Genomic DNA, 25,349 nt, shown 5'->3' with positions numbered 1-25,349 from the left:
GGGACATGTCCTCCCTTAAATTTGCCTGTTTTTAAAGCCTCATTGAACTTTGACACTTAAATCCTCAAATTACCCTCTATTCTATGGAAGCTGTGTTCAGGCAGGAAATGAGAATCAATTTGATCCTATATCTGTAATGTGCATTAAAGTGTATGATCTTAAATATACATATATCCACTTATCTTTATCTTTCAGTTCATCCAGAGCAGCTTCCTCCGAGGCCATGGATTACACTAAAAGAACGAGACCAAATTCTGCCCTCAGGTAAAGATTTTCTTGTCTCTCCTCACCTTCTAACATGTGAAATTCTGTATGGTCTTTGGGATTCATGGTTAATAGTATGCCTTTCAGCAAGCACATCACAACTTCACTAACTTATGCTTCTCATAACTGGGCTACTCCAGGATTCCTTTTTTTTTTCCCTTTCATTTTTGGTGAGGCAGTTTGGGTTAAGTGACTTGCCCAGGATCACACGGCTAGTATTAAGTGTCTGAGGCTGGATTTGAACTCAAGTTCCCCTGACTTCAAGGTCTGCAGCACTATCAACTGTGCTACCTAGCTGCTCCTACTCAGGGCTTCTTAAAAAGAAAACGCTGTCTTACTTTATACAGTGTTGCCTTTATAATGAGTACCTACTTAGATAACCAGTGCAGGAACAGTGTCAATAAGATAAATAATAGAGATTGCACTGGCTTTTTGAAAAGTTTAATGTAAGAGTTTTTAAGTATTAGGGTAGCTAGGTGGTGCAGGGGATGGAATGCTGGTCCTAGAGTCAGAAGACCTGGGTTCAGACCCTACCTCAGACACATATTAGCCACTTGACCCTGCTTGAGTCACTTCACCCTGTTTGCCTCAGTTTCCTCATCTGTAAAATGAGCTGGAGAAGGAAATGACAAATCCCTCCAGTATCTCTGCCAAGAAAACCCCAAATGGGATCCCATACCTTTGCCAGGAATACCCCAAAAGAGGTCATGAAGATTCAGACAAGACTGAAAAACAACCAAACAACTTTTCAGTATTCTCTCCAAAATATGAACTGTTAATGTGATCATGAGCTAATGGTTTGGCAGTAAAGCACGGTGTGTAGCTGCCTGAGCAGCTTGAGGTGATGTTTTCATTTCTCTGTTCCTGTGTTTTGAGAGCATTGTAATATTCCTGATGACCACTTATCCTAGAGGCTAGCACTGATTTGATATTTGACTACTTGTAATTATTACCATTTTAAAGAAAAGCTTTAATAAAATATTTCTCCAACGTTTCAGATGACTGGGATGTGATTTTTTTGGTCTTGATAAATACTTATAAAACATCTAATGCTAGTATTTCAGTAAATAATCTATGTGGTGTAGAGGACAGAGACTGGACTTTGGAGTCAGGAAGAGCTGAAATCATTCTTCCCCGGACACTTGTTGTCTGTGACCCCTGGACAAGTCAACTTTTCCTAGCCCTAAATTCCTTATCTACAAAATTGGGATAGTAATAGCACCTATTTCTCAGGCGTTTTTGAAGATCAAATGAGCAAGGATTTGCATTTTAATCCTATATAAATATTAGGTAGTATTAGTTTTATGTGTGGTTATTATGAAACCTTTTGTTATCAAAAGTTGACTTTGTGTTTAAGAGTGAGAAGAATTCTCAAAATGAGTAATTTTGCCTTGGGAGTTGGAGGTAGTAGGTGTTCTGAAGGTAGAAATTTAGTCATTTGTTTACCGTTTTACTAATGTCAGAAATGTTTTGCTTCTTCTAAAAAAACATAGCTGTGCCTTAACTCTGGTAATAGCATGGATTTGTATCGTACAGTATTGTTAAAATTGTTTATCAGTGGGGTTGTGTTAGTGTTTCCATTAATAAACCCTGTATTCTGGTGAGGGCGATTCCCAAAAATGCAGATGCAGTAATGATCTGGACCAAAGAGAGGTTCTGATGGTTTCCTAAAAAGCACTTATGTATCCTGAATTCAATGTATTTAACTTTTTATAGAATCTCATTCTTTCCTACTTTTTTTTTAAACATTGGAGGGAAGCTTTTCTATTCTAAGCGATTCTTTTCTGAGGTTTTAGAATAATGTGCACTGCAGGTTTCTTGGCCTTTGGAGATCTTGAGCTCATTAATATGAGAACGGGAACAACAATACTTGTTGACTTCAGAAATGTTTTTGATATTTCCCATGGGAGTGCTTGTGATATTTTTTGTTTCTTACCTGTGGTCATGCTCCTTAGTTGGATATGGAAGTTTTTGATAAAGTCTTTTTCTCCGAATGTGAAGTTTATTGACACTTGAGATAGGTAAAGATTGCTGTTTGTTCATAGTTTCCTTTTTTGTTATACAATACTTATTTTTCTAAAAAAAATTATTTTTAACAGTCATGGATACAGTTTAGGGCATTATGTATAACCGTGAAGTAGGTCCAAAATCCATCATAGTAAAATGAGAGATGTAGTCATTTAAGAATCCTCTAATCAGGAAGACACAGGTGTGTGCAAACTAGTGATCTAGTGAGATTTGACCTTGAATCATGAGCAGTGAAGTATTTCATTGTCTGAGCTGGCGTTGAGACATTTCAGTGATTTGGAGCTATAAACACCCTACCTCCTGGGAAGGTGGAGGTATCCACAGGGATCCAAGGCAACTTTAGGATTAACCTAGCCAACATCTGATGCCTTTCCCTCATCTTGGATCACCACAGCCTCCAGGCCTAGAGTGGGGAAGACAGAGATAAATTGTATTTGCCTGACTCCAGTGATGGCCTTTACTTTTCATGGAAATGAGAGTTTAATTTAAAAACTAGTCTTAGGAAATCAATCTCGAGATTAGAGTTCGTGTGTCAAACAGTTTATATCCTGATTTCAGACCTCTAAAACTAAGGTTCATTGACTTATTCTTTAGCGTCTTCTGCTGAAAAGGGAGAGGGGAGGATAAGTGACTTTTGGATGAGAAAAAGGCTTATCAATTTCTGCGAAATTCATGCTTAAATTTGCATGGCAAAATTTTGATAAGCAAGTAAGTCGTAGAAATATTATTTTATGGGGAGTACTTAAAGCACTTAAGTTTACAAACATTCTGCCAAAAATAAAATGTGTCGTGTTTTACTTAAGAAGCTTCTGTAGGCTGAGCTTTGTTAGTCTAGTTCTTGGCTAGTAGTAAAAAAGGAAAATTTCTTTAACAAGCTTCTATAATTCAGACTTTTTACAAAATCAGTGTCCCATTAATTAGCATAGTTAGGTTTTTAGTGTTTTTTAGCTAAAAGAAAATCTTGTTCTGGGTGTTTCTCAGTTAACAATGAAATTCTTGGTTTTTCCTTGGGAAATGAAGTCTTGTACGTATATGTATGTGCTTACTGTATGTACGTATATGTGCATCTGTATTATATTTCTTCATAAGCAAGCTGCCTAATTTTCTCCTTTTTGTCCCTTGTTTTTTCTCCTCTTTCTCCCTAGCATCATTCACGGTTATGTGCTATAATGTGCTATGTGATAAGTACGCCACCCGGCAGCTTTATGGCTACTGCCCGTCCTGGGCGTTAAACTGGGAGTACAGGAAAAAGGGAATTATGGAAGAGATTGTTAACTGGGATGCAGATATCATTAGTCTTCAGGTAACACTAGAAATTACATTGTCTTTCTCTTAAAGACAAGCTGGTTAAAAAAAATTAGCAAAACTTCAGAAAAAGTACTTTATGCCTAAAAGAAAACCATACAATAAAGGACTTTTTTTCTTTTAACTGAAAAGCAAACATTTTTGTATTAATGCAAAATTTGACAGGTCCCAGGTAGACTCTGGCTTCTTTTTTTATTGTTTTTTCACTCTGAGGCTGATTCATTTATCATAAAGTAGCTTAAACAGTTAAGTTGAGGAACAAATTATTGACGAGTTTGGCAAGACAGAAAATTATAAAGTAATTTGTTAATATGAATGTGAATAATTAGGAAATAATGCTTCCTTTCACTCAAGCTCATGTCGTCAAGTGGCACTTGGAGGGAAACTGGAGTTTCTCTGCAGTTGTTCTCTATTGCTTATCTTTTCCTTACTCCTTATTGCTCTTTCAGCTGAGGTTTAGAATCCCCGTTATTTGGCCATACTTTGCTAAAGCAAACTTAATTGAAACTTAATTAAATTGAAATAAAACTACACTGTTGTGCAGTGGCCTCTCTTTTGCTTGCTGATTTCTTAACACTTGATAGTCATATAGTTATCCATAGGCAATTTCTTTTCTTCTTCCTCAGGTTTTACCAATAATTAAAATATGTTAAGGTTTTGAAGATATTTTAAAAATTGTCTGCAGCCATAAATTCCTACATAAGTACTCATAAAGTAGGCCAGAAACACTGTACTTTAAGTCTTGGAGGAGAGAGGCAATTTAAAATTGCCATTGTATTTCTTTTTTCTTTCATATTTTTTTTCGATTCTTCCCCTCTGTTGATTTGAATGAGTATGTAATTAGTAGAGGTAATTTCTGACGTGTAATGCCTGTAAATAAAATCCTTCCCTTTTTTTTCTAGCCATTTTATCTTCTAGAGGAAAGCATCTGTTCTGTAGATGTCTAGGTTAGTTTTAAAAACTTTCATTTAATAAGATGCAGCTTGGGCAGGGCCTGGAGTCAGGATATGAGAGGGCATTATGTATCTAGAGCCTGGTGACAGCAAGACCTGAGCTAAAATCCTGCCTTAGTTACTTGTTGTGTGACCTTCAGCCAGTCACTCAGTCTCTTTGTTTCTTAGTTTCCTCATCCATTAAATTTTCCTCTGTCATTATGTGAATGAGTGGAAAATGAGAAATACTCATTCATGATTTAAAAAAATTTTTTTTTTTTTTTTACCAAATTTACCTTGACCTGGAAACATGTTATTCATTAAACACCTCCTTTGTAATATGATTATTTTTGTTTTTTAATGGCCCTTTTTGAATGTATGTAAGACTTTAGTTGGTAAAAACATAGTAGTTGGTATGGGGGCTCTTTGGGGGGGAGAACAAAGCAGTTAGGGTTAAGTGACTTGCCCAGGGGCACACAGCTAGTAACTGTCAAATGTCTGGTCTGAGACCAGATTTGAACTCAAGTCCTCCTGACTTCAGGGCTAGTGCCACCTACCTGCGTCCAAGGCCCTTTTTAAAAAATTTTAAATTCACCCTTCCTCATCTCATGATCCTGAGCTCTCTGATAATTCTGTTAAACTTTCTCGTGTCTTGTAGATGATGACTCTTCTCTTCTCTTTTGTTAGGAAGTGGAAACAGAGCAATACTTCACCCTCTTTCTGCCAGCATTAAAGGAGCGTGGATATGATGGATTTTTTTCTCCAAAGTCACGTGCCAAAATCATGTCTGAGCAGGAGAGAAAACATGTGGACGGTTGTGCAATATTCTTCAAAACAGAAAAGTGAGTAAAGGGAATAAACCATAGTGCCACAGACAAAGTTTCTTACTTCTCATATACTTGAAATTCCAAGAATAATAGAGAAGGCTGCTAAGTGAGTTAAGCTCAGTAGGCAACCTGGGGTTCTTGTGTGGCTGTCCTGCCTGCCCCAGTGGTCAGCAGTGTCATGTTGTGGATCTTGGGCTTGTCTTCACAGGGTTTGTTCCCGTGGATGATGACAGCAAGGCTGGACGATGCTGTTCTCAGAGTTTTGGAGTGGAGTGTCTTTGGCTGTATCCATTGTAGTTTTAGGGGACGTCCTAGTTAAGGTTGTGATGGTGGTTATGGAAAGTAATTATTTTCCAGGGTACAGAAAATTTGAGCTTTGTATTTGAGCTGCTAGTAATCTTTTTGAGAGAACATGGCAGGATGTGTAGCCAAAAGCAAGAGTATTGTATATTAAAAACAATAAATCCTTACATTTGTATAAGATGCTCAAAATACTATGTTCACAATGATTCTGTGGAGTTGGTGATGTATTATTACCCCATTTTATTATGAAGAAACTAAACCTCAGAGTTGTGATGACACACCATTCCTTATGCAAGTAGAAAGTTGGAGATGCCAGGGGTATCCCAATCACCTCTCTGCTATTTTGCAGTTTTCCTACAAGAGCAGTCTCTCTCTCAATACAGACACCTTCACTCAGGTTAGGAAATATTTTTGCCGTTTGTGCTAAGACAGATTTAGTCTGTGCCTCCTTCTACATGATAAGGAAAGGCTTGTGATAGACTGGAGGCTTGAAGGGGAGAGGAAAGAAGAGTCCACATGGCCTTTTAAGGCCCAATTGCATTAGGGTCTCTAAACTCATTTGGGTACCTCTCCCAACCAACCTTATTTAAATATCCTTGCCAGTATTTTTCTGAAGCAAACTATGCTATTAATGATGGCTACTTCATTTGGACTGAGTCATTTCACATGTTGTTATGCTTTACTGTTGTGCTATCGTCTGTCTGTTAGTGTCCTGCTCATTTTTCACTTTTTAAAGCCTTAGAGTAGGAATTCTTAATTTGGTGTCTATGATCTTAACTTTTGTTTTAATTTTACTTTACTTAAGTGTTACCTGTTTAGTTTGTTTCATTTTTAATCCTCTGTTTTATATATTTAAAACATTCCAAGAGTTGTTCATAGACTTCAGCACATGGCATGAAAAAGATTAACAGTCCTGTCTTTAGAGACTTACACATATGTCGCTACTCACTTCTTGTGTTCCATTCTCTTGATATCTCTTCTACTTCCCTAATATCTCGTATTTCTTTACACCTAGATTCATCTCAGTTAAGTATTTGTGGTGTTTGGCCTCTCTTCTAAATTAAGTTTCCTTACCATAGAAGGACAGAGCCTTCTCTTTTGTTCTCTTGAACAGCACTCTACACACCATAGGCCTTTAAGTGAATGTTAAATGGAATCAAATTGGACCTTCTTTGAAGGCCATCCTGAATAAAGAGCCACTGTCAGTAGAACATGAATAGAGAAGAAATAGCATATAGGAGGTCCTCAAGCTCATGATGAGAAACATATGTTGGTGTTCAGCGAGCTTAGTGGCCACTGGAAGAAATGTAACTTGTCATTGCCATTTTTATCTTTATTTCAGACCCTGGTGTAGCTTTGTTTTTCTCATCTGCATAGTATAGTAGAAAGAGCCCTAGATTTGAAGCTTTGGATTCTGACTCTGGCTACCTACATGAGTTTGGGCAAGTCATTTACTCTCTGGGTCCCAGTTTCCTCGTTGGTTACATCACAGGGTTGTACTAAGTGGTCTCTTAAGTATCTTACAGCTTTAAATCTTACTATCCTATAATTTGCTCAGGCAAACTTCTCTCATCTCCCCACAGTCCTTCCCCTTCCCCGCCCCCAACCAACCCACAAAAAAAGTCTACTACTCTGGGTCATTTTTTTAAATTTGTGATTGTTAACTCTTACCTCTGTTTTGAAGAGGATTATTGCCTACTCTGTGGGAAGTGGTGTACTAAGAAGCACTTTTATAACCATTATCTCTTTTTGATCTTCACGAAACCCTGGGAGGTAGGCTATTATCTCTGTTGTACAGGTTAGGAAACTAAGGCAAACAGAGGTGAAGTGATGTGACCAACTTCAAACAGCTAGTGAATATCTGAGGTTGTCCTGACTCTAGGCTCAGTGTTCTATCTCCCACATAATTGAATTGTTGTGGAATTTATCCATTACCTGATAAGTCAATTCCAGTGTCCTCATGATTTGCCATCCCCTCTTTTACAAAAAGCCCTCTGCTATGGGATGAGGGAGGGGGGAAGGTATACATGACATCTCTCTTCTAAGGGGAGGGGGCTTCACTGGTAAATGTGGCACATCTCTCAAAAGGGGACTGCAGTACCAGTCAGGCCTTGACTCTGATAAAGCAGTAGCCCACCTCCCTTTAGAAATGTGAACCCTTTAGAAATCAATATTTGTCTTCTCTTATTAGGAAAATTCCCCTGAGGAGAGAGCTCAGGGCCATGGCTCATAGAATGCCTATGCCTTGTATGTGAAAATAAACTCCTTTTATTTCATTTTCCTGAGCTTGCCTGATTCAATGGGGCAAAGCCCTAACCAAGATTTTTTTTTTTTTTTGATAGAGCCAACTTTGTAGAATTGACAATACTTTCAAATGATTGTATGTGGTGTAAGGGAGAATGAAAAGTCAAAACTCTTAAGATCGTGAAGTGGTATTACTGGGAGGATGGTGCTGCCCTTTTCGAGCCAGTAGAACATTGAGAAGGCAAGGGTGGGTTTTGGAAAGAAAAGACTTGTCGGTTCTAATTTGGGCATGTAAAGTTTGAGATCTGTTTGCTCTTGAGGTATAGTATAATTCATCAGTCCAGATCCAGAGAAGAAGGTAATTGTTATTGAGATAACACTAAATTTTGGGGTTAGGCAAATTATAGTATCAACTTCCTCTCCTGACTTCTAGTGAAAACTTTGTTTGCTAAAAGGAGAGTATGTATTAAATTCTTGACTTGTCATTCTGATAATTTCACAGTTCAGAAAGTTAAAGAAGTTCCTATTCTGGAATCAATTTTGTCCAGTGAAGAAGAACTAGTCAGTCAAGAAAAAAGGAGCTTTTGGGCAGATAATGATCATTGTCTTGGATTTTGTATAGTGAGGGAAGAGTATGCATACAAACAGAAAAACTACTTATAGTTTAGAAGTAGATTTCGCAAAATAAATTCAGACCAAAGTTAGACCTAATCTCATTGTTAAGGACTCTGAAAGGCATAAGATTTAAGGGGGATCAGAAATGACATTCTGAGTATATAATCTGAAATGTTAATCAGTTAACAAGCATTAAGCACCCACTATGTGCTTAGTTCTGTGTTAGTTGTTATAGAAATAACTTTCTCAAGAGGCTTATAAGATGAGAATCTCTCTGCTCCCCCTCTCTGCCAAGCATGATGATGTCATAGTCTTGATAAATCTCAGCCTTGGAGAGTACATTTGTGGGATACGTGGTATTAAATCATTTGTAGACAACCTGTCAGTTTTATTATATATCACAATAGCCTCTCTATTTGGGTCAAAAAAAACAAGGAAACATTTAAAAAAGATTTAAAGAAACTAATGTGCCTACCTAAGCAGTGTTTTTTACTTCAAAAAAGGACATTTACAGAAAATTAATGGAGAGGGAATCTTTGTGGGTTAGGCATTTCAGTCATGTCCCAATTTGCGGTTTTCTTGGCAAAGATACTAGAGTGGTTTGCCATTTCCTTCTCCAGCTTATTTTACAGATCAGGAGCTGGGGCAAATGAGATGAAATGACTTGTCCAGGGTCATACAGCTAGCTAGTAAGTGCCTGAAACTGGATTTGAACTCAGGCCTTCCTTACTCCTGGCCTGGCAGTCTATCCACTGTGCCCCTTCACTGTCCCCAGAGGGAATAGAACTAATAGTAAACACAGTGGAAAGAGCCCCCTCCCCCTTCAAGGATGCCAAGAAGGTCAAAAAATGCCCAGATTGGTGTGACCTCTTAAAAAAAAAAATGCGAAGGACTACCAAACCACTAAAGATGTTTAAAAAGCCATGTTTGGGAGCAGTAGAATGTAAGCTCCTTATTGAAGTGTTGTCCTTTACTGTCCAGTGCCTAACATCATGCCTCAGTTACAGAAAATGTTTAATGGATGTTTGTTGAAGAAATAATCTGTTAAGACAGATGGTTAAATATCAACAGACAACAGGCAGAGAGGAATCTTATCCAGCTCTTAGTTTGCTTCTGTCTTGTATCAAAAGGAATGATGTTCATACTAGTGAGGGGCAGGCCCCCAGAAGTGAGGGATTCAGCCCCTCGTGTCTCCGGGCTTGAAGGAATTTTCATTCAGCTGGTACTGAAGTATTAAGACCCTCCTACATGTAGGATAGAGTGACAAGCAGCGTGGATACAAATAGGAAATTGTCTACAGTCACCATCACTGCTCTTTTTTTTTTTTTAAATTTATTTATTTTGACTTATCAACAATCAATTCCATACGCTTTTGAGTTTAAAATTTTTCTCCTCCTTCCTCCTTTTCTCCTTCCCTAAGGTGGCATACAATCTGATACACGCTATACATATACATTCCTATTAAACATTTTCATATTAGTGATGTTGTGAGAAGAATTAGAACCAATAGGAGGAACCACCAGAAAGAGGAAACAAAACTCAACAGAAGAAAAAAATAGCAAATAGTATGTTTCGATCTGCATTCAGACTCCATAGTTCTTTCTTTGGATGTGGAGAGCATTTTACATGAGACCTTTGGAGATGTCTTAGATCCTTGCATTGCCGAGAAGGGCTAAGTCTATCAATGTTAGTCATCACACAACGTGGCTGTTAATGTTTACAATGTTCTTCTGGTTCTGCTCACTTCACTCAGCATCAGACCATACAAGTCTTTACAGGTTTTTCTGAAGTCAACCTGTTCGTCATTTCTTACAGCACAATAGTATTCCGTTACATTCATATACCACACCTTGTTCAGCCATTCCCCAGTTGATAGGCATCCTCTCAATTTCCAATTCTTTGCCACCACAGAAAGAGCTGCGATGAATATTTTGGTACATGTGGGTCCTTTTCCCGTTTGTATGATCTCTTTGGGATACAACACCTGGAAGTGCTTTTGCGCAGTCCCTGCTCTTAAGGAGCTTATTCGTGGAAAGGAGCTGTCATACACCCATGAAACCACCTTATGCATTAGGCAGAAACGCAAGTGAGAGGGTCACATGAACAGTGGTGTAAAAATCCGAGGAGGGAAAGATCACCTCCAGGTGTGGAATTAGGGAGTGTTTATTGACGAAAGGGACCAATTCATCAATTTGTCATGGATGGGAAGTGCAGTGGGAGGTAGGGAGGTAGTGCCATGACAGGCAAGATTGGAGGGGAAAAGGAAGGGGTATGGGTGAGGGCTTGCTGAGCAACAGTATGTATCAAACATAGGTAAAGAATTGTGTCAACTCTATGAGAATGTGAGTTGTTCCCTGATTGATAAATGGTCAAAGGATATAAGCAGGCAGTTTTCCAAAGAAGAAATCAAAAAAATTTATAGTCATATAAGATTGGTAAAAGATTTGCAGTTTCCCCATTACATTGTAAAAAAAAAAATCCAGCAGCAGTAATTGATAAAACCATTGGACAAGAAACAGTCTGTTTGAAATAAAGCTGGAAAGAAGGTAGTTTAGGTCATACTGTTGAAGGCCTTGAATGACAAATTAAAGAGCGTAGCGAACTACCAAAGGACGAACAGACGAAATGGAGTCCCAGAGTCTTTTATTGGTATACTTACATAGGCAGTGGCATGAAGGGTAGCCTGGAGGGGAGACTGGAATCAAAAAACCATGATTTTAAAAGAAAATCTGTGTATTTCAGGAATTCACAAATGAGAGGATATTGGAAGATGGCAGAATAGGTCAGAAAACTTTCTTTTCTCCAAATTTCCTCCACAAAAAGACAGAACATTGTCTCAGAGCAGCAGAAATAAACACTGGGTAAAGCAGTTGTCCTCTTGAGACAATTTGAGAAGACCTCAGGGAAGGCCCATTGAAGTTCACCCTGAGTGGAGTGCAAACACCTCCAGGCCCACTCTGCAGAATCAACAAGCCCTAGGACCAGCTGGGTTGAGAAGGCAGCCTCAGCCTTGGAAACTTTCAGTGTGTCTAGGCAGGGTGGGGGTCTGACTGCTGAGTAGGAAAAGAAGGAAGGAAGTATTGAGGGATGCCAGGCACAGCTGCGCTGACCAGATGTGTCTGTGAGAAGGAGCTCGCACACATCTGAGTGCAGTAGTGAGGGGCAGGGACCCTGTTGGCTGTGGGCCTTTGGAGATCAGAGTCCCTGGTTTCAGTTCTGTGGCAGAGAGGACTGTTGTAGTTTGCAGCCCCTGGAGGGACCAGACCACAGGGAGCAGTGTCATTTCTGGGACAGTGGGGCTGGGGGCCCAAGATTGGGCTGGAGATAGACCTCAGAAGATAACAGTAAGAAGGACCTGAGGCTTGGGGCATCATTCCCCATACTCTGGGCCTAGAACGTGATTAAACTAAAAGCTGCTAAAACAAATAAAACTAACTAACTAACTAAATAAATACATAAATGGGTAATCAAAGGAGAAAGACCCCAACCATAGAGAGAGAAGATCTGGGTTCATATTCAGAGGAAAATAATTGAGCTAAAAAGGCCACTTCTTTTTCAGTGAGAAATGTCAAGTGGTCCCAAGCACAAAAAGAGTTCTTGGAAGAACTTAAAAAGGACTTTAAAATTCAAATGAGAGATTTGAGGAAAAAATGAGAGCAATCCAAGAAAATCAACCAACTGGAAAGAGAGTATCAAACTTAAGGAAGAAAATAGTTCCTTGAAAACTAGAATTGGGCAAGGGGAAGCTAATGTCATTCTAAGACACCAAGAAATCATATAAACAAAATCAAAAGAATGAAAAAATAGAAGAGAAAGTAAAACATCTCATCAGAGAACTGATCTGGAGAACAGTTTGAGAAGAAATAATATAAGAATAGTCGGACTACCTGAAAATTATGATTAAAAAATATCCTACATTCCAGAAAACATAAGTATTGGGTTTTCTGCCTTGCTTTAGCTAGGTGGAGGCAAGAATGCTTTTAAAAGGGAAAGTCTGTGTTGAGAGTTGGCTTAGAGATACCATTCAAAAGACCATCCCTCTACATGGCAGATGCTGTTCCTGCTTTATATTTGCTGTGACTCCTTACCCAGCATTCTGCCCCTTTCTTCTTGTGCACATATATTATGTATCATCCTCAGAAGTGAACACTGTAATTATACATTTTCAAGAAACTCTATTATATTTGTTGTATAGAGGAGTACTGATGACCCAGATGGCTTAGCATGGTGTTTCAGATTTGCTACAAGCAGATTGCTGTAGGGAAGGAAAAGGGAGAAATTTGCATTCAGTGAGGCAGTTAATGAACACAAACATTTTCCCCTCCTAGGGCACCCTCTGTCCCAGATGTTTTTGGACCCCTTTGGCAGTCTGGGGATGCCTGTGGACCTTATTTTAAAATAATGTTTTTAAATGCACCTAATAAGATACATGGGCTTCCAAAGGAAACCAACTGTATTGAAATTTAGTCAACAAAAGTGACCCTTGGTTGAGATTCTCTTCTGTCCCTTAAGTACTTTTCTCTGGAGTGGCTGTGAGACTTGGCTAGTTATTTCACCCCTTGAGCCTGGGTCATCTCAATGCCTTTCAAATGCAATTGTGTCTTTCAGATTTACGTTGGTGCAGAAACACACGGTGGAATTTAACCAGGTGGCCATGGCAAATTCCGATGGATCAGAAGCCATGCTGAATAGAGTCATGACGAAGGATAACATTGGTGTGGCTGTGGTTTTAGAGGTCCACAAAGAATTGTTTGGAGCAGGTGAGTACCCCTAGGGTTACTGGACTTCAGGGGACATCACAACTAATTTGTTTATTAAGTTAAATTTCATTTTGCTGATTAAATGTCTGGTGAGAATAAAATGTTACATATTATGAAGGAAGAGAAGACTGGCTAACAAGTCTGTGTGGTGGAGAGGTTCTTCAGTATGTCCTTCTAAAAGAGCCCTTGAAAACGGGATATGTGTTAATCAGACTGAACTCAGAAAACATGAGCATTTTTCTAACTCCATTAGCTTAGGTTTTTAAGTTTAACACCGTATGTTCAGTTATCTTTTTTGGTGAGTCACTTCTTAGTCCTTCTGAACCTAGAACTGATTGTTTTATACCTACTACCTATCTTTGTGCACTTTCTCACTTTTAGCAATCGTTGGGAAAAGTTGGGCAGGAGCAGAGAAAAGAGATAATTTATATCAATCACTTTTGTTGTTTATAAGTAGCTAGTTGAAATGTCTCATTACCCTCTCTGTCTGACGTTAGCCTGGCTCTCAGCTTAGCCTTTTAAGGGTTCAGACTTTGTTTCAAGGTAGGTTTTTTGGTTGTTACTCTTTTTGAGTATTCTTTATGCAAAATTCTGCACTCATAAAAGTCTTGCAGGTTTTTTAGTAAGTAGCTTGTGCCTGAATTACTGGACCTCTGGTCATTGCATTTAACCGTATTCATTTCCATTGTAGTAGTTACTTAAAGTCTCCTAGTTTTGCTTTCTTTGTTCTGTACCAGTTGATATCAGTCACATGTTTCTTTGAATTCTTAATATTCATTGTTTTCTAGCACAGTGTTAAGCCCTTGCTTTCCTATACCTCAGTTTGTTCAGGCATTTGGCAGTAAGTGCGTAGGTCAAGTTGCCATTTACTTTTGTATGACCCTGGATTTAGAGCTCAGTTGCATTATAAAAGTTAACTGGTTCACCCCCTCCCCACCTAGGTCAGAACACACTCACACAGATGAGGGGCCGGGCCCAGCAGGGATTTGGCCTTTAGAGTCATGACCTCGTCCACCTTTTACCACACACCGAGGTCCCTTGTCTCCTTTGCTTGATTGTAGGTTTTTCACTTCTACAAAAAGTGCTGCTGTGAATGTTTGTTTGATGGGATGTTTTTGTTTTCGCACATGGATCCAGAGACTCGATGTTGGAATTTCTGGGCTAAAGGGAAAACAGGCTACATGGTATTAGAGAAAACCACAAATTGATTACTCTTAATTGTGATATTGTATGACTGGATGAACTTCAGCATCATTAGCCATAGGGCACAATTTGTATTCTCATTCGTCACAGAATCTGTATTAAAAATTTAATTTTTTTTTTTTACCTTATTCAAATTATGTGAGTATATGTGTACAAGGACTTTATGGAGACCCTGTGTATTAGGATTCTTACATATCTGTGTGTACTTAAGTGTATGTATACATACAGATGTATAGAGATAATTGAAGATGAATGTTTTGTCCCTCAAATTGTACAGTGGAATATATTGAACCTTTTTTATTGTGGAGTGTTTATTCTTTTGTAGTCACAATTTGGTATTTCAAGATATAAGTAGATTAATAAAACTATAATTCTCTGTAAACCTATATTCCAGATTAGTTTATCTATCCAATCTGTGACTGTGGTTTCACTGTATTGTATGATTGGAGGGATGTGAATTATGTTACTTCCCAAAGTTAACTTTGAGTCTTAAATTAAATAGTAATTTAAGTAAAGCAATTTGCTACCTTTGGTTTTCTTTTCTTATTTTTCTTTTTTTTTGCTTAGGCAGTTGGGGTTAAATGACTTGCCCAGGGTCACACAGCTAGTAAGTGTCAAGTGTTTGGTCTGAGACTGGATTTGAACTCAGGTCCTCCTGACTTCAGGGCCGGTGCTCTATCCACTGCGCCGCCTAGCTGCCCCAGAGTGTTATTTTCCCAAGCAAAATTCCCTGGCATTCAACAGTTCTGATTCTTTTTTCTAAAAACAAAATGCATTTTCAAACTTGAAGAAGGAAGGAAGAAATTACACAAGCAAATAATCAAAGGAGAGACATCCAAAAGATTTCATTAGATGTTTTTAGAGAGACACCCTTTGGATATCATTGATTTAAATACTGTACGATTAAATGTCCATGGGGATTTTGACTTTTTCGTTTGTCTTTTTCTAACAATTGAATTTAGGAATGAAGCCTATTCATGCTGTAGACAAACAGCTACTCATTGTGGCAAATGCCCATATGCATTGGGATCCAGAATATTCTGATGTGAAACTCATTCAAACTATGATGTTTGTCTCAGAAGTAAAAAACATCCTGGAGAAAGCCTCTAGTAGGCCCGGTAGCCCGTCTACAGATCCTAATTCCATCCCGCTGGTGCTATGTGCGGATCTTAACTCATTGCCAGATTCAGGTATTTAAGAAATGCCTTACCTTTGCTTTAAATGTTGCCTTTATTTTTAGTTGAAACGTAGATATAAGTGTCTATACCTGGAGATCTCTTAGCTCTCTGGAATAATAACTTTTTGTGTGCTTTTAAATCACAGTGCTATTTAATAAGAAAATTTTGTGCTAAAGTAATAAAAATTTTCTGTTTATCTTCAGTAAAGGAATTTAAAAACCTTTAAATAGTTTGACTTTATCCTTTGAATATATCAATTATTTTCAAAAATTTATATTAAGAATTAAAATTTAAATGTAAAAATTTTAAACCTGAGTATTTTGTTGATTAACATTATTATTGAAATTTATGACTAATATCACTGTTTATATCAATACTTTGACATAAAAGTAGTATTCAACAATAAATGGCAAAATCACCCAGTTATCTATTATTGTGTATTTTTTGCATGTTAGAGCCAAATTCCCATGTACCCTCAGCAGGAGGATGTTTAAAAAAATTTTTTTTTAATTTAATAATTCATTTTTCCCAAGTTACACGTAAAATGTTTTTAACATTTGTTTCTTTAATACTATGAGTTCTAAGAAACTTAGTTTTTGACAAGCTTCCCAATTCTTTCACTGCCCCCGCATCGTGAAGGTAAGCAGTTTGACATAGGTTTATGTGTGCAGCCACATAAAACATTTTAACATTAGTCATATTGTGAAACAAAACACAGACCAAAAAAAAACCCTTAAGAAAAATAAGGTTAAAAAAAAGCATGCTGTGATCTGCATTCAGACTTCATCAGTTTTTTCCCTGGAGATGGATAGCATTTCTCATCATAAATCCTTAGGAATTGTTTGAGATCGTTGTATTGCTAAAAGTAGCTAAGTCATTCATAGTTGATTGTTGTGTGATACTGCTGTTACTGTGTACACTGTTCTCCTGGTTCTGTTGAATTTCCTTTGCATCAGATCAAGTCTTTCCAGGGTTTTCTGAGAATATCCTGCTCATCATTTCTTCCAGCAGAATAGTATTTCATCACAATCATATATCACAACTTGTTCAGCATTCCCCAGTTGATGGGCATCCCCTCAGTTTCCAGTTCTTTGCCATTACTTAAAAAACTGCTATAAATATATTTGTACATATAAGTCCTTCTCCTCTCCCCCCCCCCCCCCCCCGGTCTCTTTGGGATACAGACCTGGTAGTGATATTGCCATGTCAAAAGGCTGTGTGTATTTTTATAGCCCTTTGGGCATAATTTGAAATTGTTCTCCAGAGTGGTTGAATTAGTTCACAACTCCACCAGCAGTGCATTACTGTTTTAATTTCTCCACATTCCCTCCCAACATTTCAGTAGGAGAAAGTATCAGGCACCTGTAACAGCCTGTTTCCAGAGGTGTGGATTCTATATCATATTCAAAGTAAAAATAGTTACCTATTTCTTTTAGTTTTTGATTTTGATAAAACTGTTCATGTGTTGAATCACTGTAAAAATTTAAAATAAAATCTTTGATTACAGTCAGATTCTCCTTCTACTATTTAAGTTCATTTTTTTTTTTCTGTATTTGGCTTTTTGTGAATAAGTCAGCCCATAGTTTTTGAGGGAAATGCTCTAGCTGATTTGTAGTTTCCTAAATAGGCCTCGTCTGTAAAATTAACCCATCCTGGATGATACAACAGATGTTGCCGGCTAACCCGAGGGATTAAATGAAGGCTGGCTTCTTCTTGCTGTAGAGTTTTTTGAATAGATAAGTTTTGGTCGTGTTCTGTAGTTTGCGTTTTACTTCCACAGGTAGGTGTTCAGTGATAGAATTCCAAGCTTATAGGGTATTTCATTCTCTAATGAGGTCATTTCTGGCAAAACTCTGGAAACACTGGGATGGCACTCCATGGAGCATTACTTTGTTAGTGTAGTTGTGGAGCCACTCCTAGCCTGGAGAACCATTAGAAACTGGGGCAAGTTTGCAGACTGCCCTGGGCCTGCTCTGAAATAAACTCCCCACCCCGGCCCTAGGTTGACCAAAACCACTCTGAACCACGTGTGTTCGTCTTGCTTTACTCTGAGACCTGGCTATGAGATAGGCGGTCTCATCGCCAGTAAAAGGAAAAAACACAAGAAATCACAGCCTTCTCTGTTCCTTCTGTCCACCAGGTGTCGTGGAATACCTTAGCAGTGGAGGAGTGGCTGACAACCATAAGGATTTTAAGGAATTGCGCTATAATGAGTGTCTCATGAACTTCAGCTGCAGTGGGAAAAATGGTACCTCGGAAGGAAGAATCACACATGGCTTCCAGCTCCAGAGCGCCTATGAAAATAACTTGATGCCTTACACAAATTATACCTTTGACTTCAAAGTGAGTGACAGCTTTGGGGTTGGCATGCAAATTCTTTATTACAGCAATAAGCATGTGTCCTGAAAGATAAGACTTTGCATCTTAAAACTTAATTCAATACTGTGTTTGAGCAGATTGATTGCATGTGATAAACTTCAGGAAATTAACCATCTTTATGACTTTAGCCAGGGATGTAGCTAAAATTGCAAGGGATGGCTTTGACAGTATTTTGAATCTTTCTTCTGAACCTTCAGTTGCTCAGATTTAAAATGACCCCAACCCCAGTGGGATGGCGGAAACCTCCAATTTGAGGAATGAGTGGCTTAGCAATATAACCTTGACATAGCCTCAGGAGTGCCTAGATATGGTCCTTTTCCCATTTAACCTTTATATGTTCTCATGGAATTTGGGAACCCACAATTCCCCAACTCCCCGACTTTTTTCCCCCTTTGCACAATCCTTCTGCTCTCGAATTTGCTTAATGAGAGGGACAACAAACATTTAATGAAGCTAGACTTCAACTGCTTTTACATAGTTTCTCTTTCCTTGAAATGTCAGATTTTTACTTTCTGATTATTTTTAACGAAACAAGAGTGATGGCAGATTATTTTGGATGTGATTTTTAGAATGTATTCATTTGGGAGGGACCAACAAATGCTTATTTTCTCTAGTCATGGAAGAGATCATAGCACAGATACTATTCTTGGATCATGAGCTTTCTATGACCTTTTGTCATACATACATTGTACTTTATCCCCCCCCAAACCCTGAAGTCTTCCTTGCCAGCACACTCCTAACTTCCAAGAGAAACTTAGAGGAGAATTTCATTCTGTCCATGGTTCTTATTAGACTTGTAGAAGACCTACTCGGAAAGCCCTAATCTGTTAGGAATGGGTTAAAAATAAAGTGTAGAAAGAGTTAAGATACAATCCAATGTAGCAGTGTTGGAAAGTAGGAAAATGATTTTTGAATTGGGTCATGTAGAGGTCTTTCTTCATGTCTGCTTTTTAGCTGTTTTATTATTTACTATTCATTCTCCCATGCTGAAAAGGATTTCAAGTTCAAATCTGTCCTTATTGTTTCTTTCATCTTTGTAATCTCCCATGTTAGAGATTTTCTGTGAAAGGGGTGCATTACAGTGCTGTTGATCACAAAGACAGATTTTGACCCATGGTATAATTGAATATATTAAGGAAAGAGTTTTTAATGACTTGGTGTTAGGATAAAGTTGGGCAATTTTTTATATCTATTTTTTTGTTTGTTTTTTTGAGCAATTGTGGATATCATTCATTGAAAGCTGTTCATTATTTTCAGATTATGCAAAATATATTTTACTGGTCTGAAACCAGTCAATTAAGAAGCAAATTAAGCTAATACAGACAAAACAAGATTCTGTATTCCTCTGATGAGATTTGTGTGTGTGTGTGTGTGTGTGTTTTGTCTCCTTTCTTAGATTTTAGAATATCCTACTTCCTATAGGTATCACCTCCCTCCCTAAAACATCCACTTCACATGGATATGATTTCTGGTAAATTGAGGGGATAAAATAGATAGGAAAGCTTATAACAATAGCAACTCAAATGTATTAATAGATTTTGATAGTATTATTCTCTTCCCCTTCAGTAGCTTTAGCAGCTGTTGTAGAATGAGATGACAGTGATAAGGTGATTTTTATACTGAAGGTGTAATATGCTCTACATGTGTTGCATTTGATTTCAGGTTTAAGCAAGTTATTTATTTTTTGGGGGTGGTACTCTTTTAAACATCTCTTAATAATTCATCTCAAAATTGAGCATCTAAGTGAAGGAAAAATATTGCCTATGTTGAAATTTCCCTCTGGATTAAGATTCCTGTTTTGAAGCAGACTTCAAAATTTAGATCTGGAAAGAGCACTCTAACCCACTAGACATTCTAGTCCACGCTCCTCTCATCTTATTTTATAGAGGAAACATGGGTTTGTATTTTACAAGACCTCATGTTAGAGGCAAATTGAATCCCAGGGAGTTTGACTAACTCGGGATCCCACAGGTCATCTGATTCCAAATCCAGTGCCCTTTTATCTGTTCCTCTGATGGAATCCTGCAAAGTAGTAAGTAGGAGGGCCTATGGTTCAAATTCCCCAGCTCTTTTAATCAGGAGCAGCTAGGTTGTGCAGTGGAAAGAGCGCTGAGCCGGGAGTCAGGAAGATTCCCGAGGTCAAATCTGGCCTCAGACTCTTAGTAGCTGTGTGACCCTGGGCAAGTCACTTCACCCTGTTTTCCCTAGTTTCCTCTTCTGTAAAATGAGCTGGAGAAGGAAATGGCAAACCACTCCAGGATCTCTGCCAGGACAACCCCAAATGGGTCATGAAGAGTCAGACATGACTGAAAGTGAACGAAGAACATCAAGATAGGATGCTTCTCTTTACTAAAACAGCCACCCACCCTGTTTTAGGCTAGTTCTTCATCCAGGTCTTAGAACCACCAACTTATTGTCATGTTCACACATCCCATATCTGCCGGCTTCTTCTCAGCACTCAGTGAACACCTCCAGCATGGTGCCTGTGTCTTAGAGCACAATCTGACAGCCAGCCTCAGTCGTGTACTGAGTTCTGCACCCACTTGCCATGTCTGAACCAGGAGGTCCTCCCCCACATTGGGCTGACTGTTTGGATCATTTTATTATCGTGGACATTACAGCTGATCTCATAGATTTGATTTTCCCAAGGCGGTCTACAACATCTGACCCAGGTTTGAGGAGATCTGAAGAGGTCCTCTACATATAACATCTTCTTAAGGAATTAAACCCACTACATAGCGTTGGTTAGGCCTCATATTTTTATTTCATTAGTTCATACATGCATGCATGCATACATACATACATATGTACATGCACACATACTATTTCAAACCCACATATTTTCACGGTTGTCCTTTGCTGTGTTTTTAAACCGGTTTGAAGCAGTTTGATAAATGACTTCACTCTTTGCCACATGTTAGAGTGGTAAGACCCTGGATCAGACGTCGGGATGAGAGTTAAGTCTCCCTCTGTGTGACGCTGGACAGCTGATGCTGAGCCTCCCAGACCGGAATGACTTTGTCTGTGTGATAGGTGGAAGCTGGACTAGATGGGCCCCTTCAGGTCTAAGTCTGTGATCCAGTTTACTTTTTTAGAATTGGAAATCATACAAATTTCCTAGATAGCAGCCTGTTCCTTTTTTGTTAATTTTTAAAAAACAAATGTCCTAGTTTCTCCGGCCAAGCTTGGCAGGTGTAGATCTACTTACACTTATTTTGACATACCCAGTTTCTGAAAATGTTTGGCCAAGGTGTAAAGCTTTGTAGTTATAAAAATTTGATGTTACTCTGCAAAAATCATGGCTCCACAAATATTTGCCATAGGTCCCGTTGGAAAATTGGAAACGTTTTTATGCTCCTGTTCTAAATAGCAGATGCCATAAATTCAGTTTATTAATAGACTTTTAAGAGTTGTGTATTATTTTGTTTGTATATTACAAACAAAATTTTTAATTAAACAAAATGGTTTTAATCCCCTCTCTCCCCCTACCCCATCTCTTTACAGGGTGTGATTGACTACATTTTCTATTCCAAGACTCATATGAACGTGCTTGGTGTCCTGGGGCCTTTGGATCCTCAGTGGCTGGTTGAGAACAACATCACTGGGTGTCCACACCCGCACATCCCTTCAGACCACTTCTCACTGTTAACACAACTTGAACTCCACCCTCCACTCCTGCCTCTTGTCAATGGTGTTCACTTGCCCAGTAGGAGGTAGTGGAGTCCAGCCCCGCCAAGATGGGACGGGGATCTGTCGCTATGGACCTGTACAGTTGTAAATCAAAGTATGTAGGAGTGAAGTATGGCCGTCCTTCAGCTGCTTCTTCAGGCTCCTTTCATTATGTGTTTGCTATAAGATTTTGCACATTTTGGTGCATATTGGTATCATTTGGCACTAGGGCTGGAACCAAAGTATTGCTCCCTTTCTGCGTTTTTAATTTAGTGTGTTTTAAATATTGGACCTGTTTCTTATTCGAAGAGTTAGCTTTCGTAGTGGAGAAATGATCAGTTGAAGGTCCAACAATATGTATTTATTGCTCCAAGACGCATTTTCTGCCTAATTATATAAAAATGATCTATCCATCTTTTAAAATAAAATGTTTTCTTTTAATTACATTAAGTAAATTTAAAAATTGAACGGTTTATCTTGCAAGGGAATGCTTGTTCTCCTTCATACAAACTGGTTTGCCTCTCCAGATCACTCTGCACATTAGTAAATCATACATACATGAGTACATCTGTGTGTGGGTGTGTACGTATCTATGTATATAACTGTAGATCTATACACACAAATACACGCTTTGAAAATAAAGCGCTTAATTAATAGTATAGTGTTTTGTTGGGCAAACATTGTTACATTTTGGGAAGAACACAAAGAAGACCCAGACCCCCTTACCAGTTCTATGTTTGTAGGTCTTAGGTGATTGGTGAGATCTGGAAGAGCTGTCTATCTGTCCCTTATTACTGGGAAAACAGTGGGAAATACACATTGCCACATAGCTTGAAAAGAAAATCTGATCTCTTTGAAGATGGAGTGCATACTTCCTATAGATGGCTATTTTTGTTGAGTCCTATCCAGTTTTTTCCTCTGTGCTTTGCTGCATAGTAGACCTTGAATAACAGAAGTGTTGCCAGTTGACCTATAGGTCATCTCCCTGACACAGCCAGAGACCCAAGGCTCAAGAGGACAAACATACAGTCACAGGAATGCTAGATATGTCCCAGGGTGTGTATAGAATAATGAAGTAGCTGAGGTGACCTCTTGGGGAGATTTACAACAGGGAGTAGCTCAGTACCATTCCTTGGATTATTTTTCCTGACCCTAGCTGCCAAATAGCCATCATATGCTTTTACTCCTTGTTTCTGTTCTCTGTCAGGGTTGAATTAAGAAGCTGCTGGTTCATTCCCGACTGTTGATGCTCTTTAAATGTGTTATTTTATGCCCAGGTGGGGCCAGTGCAAAAAACCTGTGCCTCAGGAGGCAGGAAACATAATGCAATTTTCTGGGGGTGGGGGGTGGGGAAATTAGTTGGCTGCTTGATGTTAATTATGGCACAGTAATAGGAAAAGGTCGTGTCTGTGTTTTTAAGTTTTTCTTTATTCTGCTTTTTTGCTGCTATAAGAGTTTCCTGAAATTTATATTTTAAACTTTTCATGCACTTTACTGTTTCTAGTCTCAAAATGTGATATTTTTATTAAAAAAATTTCCATTATGTGAATGAAACTTTAAAATAGCCTATATTTGTCTCTCCATATACAAACATGCAGGTCAAAATTTAAATTAGTTTTAAATATATACAATTTGTTTCTTCCAGATATGATCTTAGGCTGTTTTATTAGTCTTGAAATGATGCATTTCCTTTGTTTTATAGTAATTTCATCCATAGTAAATTAATCAGGCTACATAAAATATTATTCCCTGGTCGGTTTATTTTTGTGGGAGGAAGGTTGGTGGGATTATGTGATGTCATCTGTGGGTTTGCATTGGATGGTTTTACTGAAGCCTAAACTCCCCTTTCAAAAGTGCCTAGTGATAGAGGCGTGGTCTGTCATCTATTAAAATTGGACATCATTGTAGTTGAGTGAAGTTTGATGTAAATAAAATATTATTTTAAAATGTTATAGCACCAAAAAAAAAAAAACCCTTAAAATAACAGATTTTCCAGGTATCCCTTCTTATATACCTCAAGCATTCAACATCTTAGCCATGCAAGTAATTTGAGAGTAACTAAAGTATAGTACTGGAAAGTAGAATAGCATGAAAAACTTAATTTTGTGGACATTGCCTTTTTGAATCAGCTCTTGTATCGTGTACTTTGTTTTGGGTGGCTTTTCTGCTCTGGAGGTATGCACTAACAAAATGTTTTCCTCCTTTCGTATACGCATGTTAATTAGCAATGTGAGCAATATTTCCTACCATACTTCACTCCCAATATTTTTGAGATGTTTGTATAAAATGGAATTTATCGTTCACCTATGATTGTATATGAACCACAGAGGAGCCCATTTATTAATAATAAACTTTTTTAATAGTTAAATGTTATGGGGAAAATAATAAAAAAACTGGGAAACATTGTAAACAGCTTAAGTTTATTTTGTGTATGACCGAGGCACTCTGTTGCAGGAAGGTGTGTAATTGGGTTCTCTCTGCTTCCAAATGCACTCATTCAAACCATTCATTATCCTGTGTAATTTTTAACTTGGTTTGAGTAGATGTGTAGCAACTCATGTTGAAATGGGTAAATTGTGTTATGTTTTTGGTGGCACACATGCCCTTGGGACCTGATATCTCAAGCTTCATGTGTATGGTTCCCCTTTAGCCCACGAACCCTTTGTCCTAATAAGTTCCCTTTGTAAAAGGAGTAGTATCTGTTTTGAGCTACCTGTTCAGGTGATCAGAAATGCTGCTGTCCTCAGTGTTGTCTTACTAAAATAAAATGTAGGCCCTTTGGATCTTTGACAGTACCTAGTGTAAAAGAAGAGAATGACAAAATGTGTATATTCTCTAGAAATAAAATATACACTCATGCTTTCCAGTTTTTCGAATAAATGAGCTTTATGCCATGGAGCTACATATCTTCTGAAGAGACGAAAAATTGGGGCATTTTTAGTTTGTGATTTATGCTTTTTTAAGTTGTCAGATGTGATTTCCAAGTATATCTAATAGAACACAGTGTTTTTTAAAACGATTTAAAGCAGTGTTTGGGAGAGGGAAAATTGTACCATTTGCCATCATAGGTCATTCTAGAGCATGTAGCATCACCTTAATCTATTGGGCATTATTGCCCATCTCATAGCTTTACTCATTGTAATGGGGAATATTGCAGCATCCTCAGGACTGACATCTGAAAAAGGCTCAAGGCCTTATACTGCTCCTTGCTTGTTGACTTTGTTTTTAAAAAATGTGCCTGGTGTCAACTTTTAAGCAACAGCACTGCCTAAAAGCAAGCAGAGAAAAGAATCCCAATACCATTCTATATAGGCAACTTTTTAAAATTCGATACAGAAAATCTGTTAAAGATGTACAATGTTTTATGTAAAAAACAATTTTGTATGAAGTCGCTCAATATTTTCTTTTCATTATTTTGATGTAAGGAGGGTGAGCATTTGATATCACACATTGAAGTCAGGTATGGCACAATGCGTTCAGAGACCAGCTCCTTCACCCCCTCTACCCAATTTGCCTTGTTCTAAGCTTCTCTTTTTAAAATTCCTTTCACAAGCAGATATTTAATTTTACTAATAAGCATCCTTTGTAAATGTTTTAGAAGCCACTGGGTGTTTGTGTTTAGTTTTCCAGAAGTATATAGTT

At 38.1% G+C, this 25,349-nt stretch overlaps 1 protein-coding gene across 1 annotated transcript in view; it reads left to right on the top strand.

Annotated features, from left to right (window-relative positions):
• The window catches only part of CNOT6L (CCR4-NOT transcription complex subunit 6 like), a 32,178-nt gene extending 7,074 nt beyond the window's left edge, over positions 1-25,104 (top strand). The window contains exons 5-11 of the mRNA XM_027854484.1: positions 196-264; positions 3,438-3,595; positions 5,217-5,371; positions 13,127-13,278; positions 15,444-15,671; positions 17,800-18,002; positions 21,543-25,104. Coding sequence (XP_027710285.1) covers positions 196-264; positions 3,438-3,595; positions 5,217-5,371; positions 13,127-13,278; positions 15,444-15,671; positions 17,800-18,002; positions 21,543-21,755 — 1,178 coding nt within the window. The 3' untranslated portion in view covers positions 21,756-25,104. The remainder of the gene's footprint in view (positions 1-195; positions 265-3,437; positions 3,596-5,216; positions 5,372-13,126; positions 13,279-15,443; positions 15,672-17,799; positions 18,003-21,542) is intronic.
• The last annotated feature ends 245 nt before the right edge of the window (positions 25,105-25,349 follow it).

This window comes from Vombatus ursinus, unplaced genomic scaffold, assembly GCF_900497805.2.
Source record: "Vombatus ursinus unplaced genomic scaffold, bare-nosed wombat genome assembly UNPS02010461.1, whole genome shotgun sequence".
In the NCBI taxonomy this organism is placed as follows: Eukaryota; Metazoa; Chordata; class Mammalia; order Diprotodontia; family Vombatidae; genus Vombatus; species Vombatus ursinus.
This window is presented reverse-complemented; position numbering and strand designations above follow the sequence as displayed.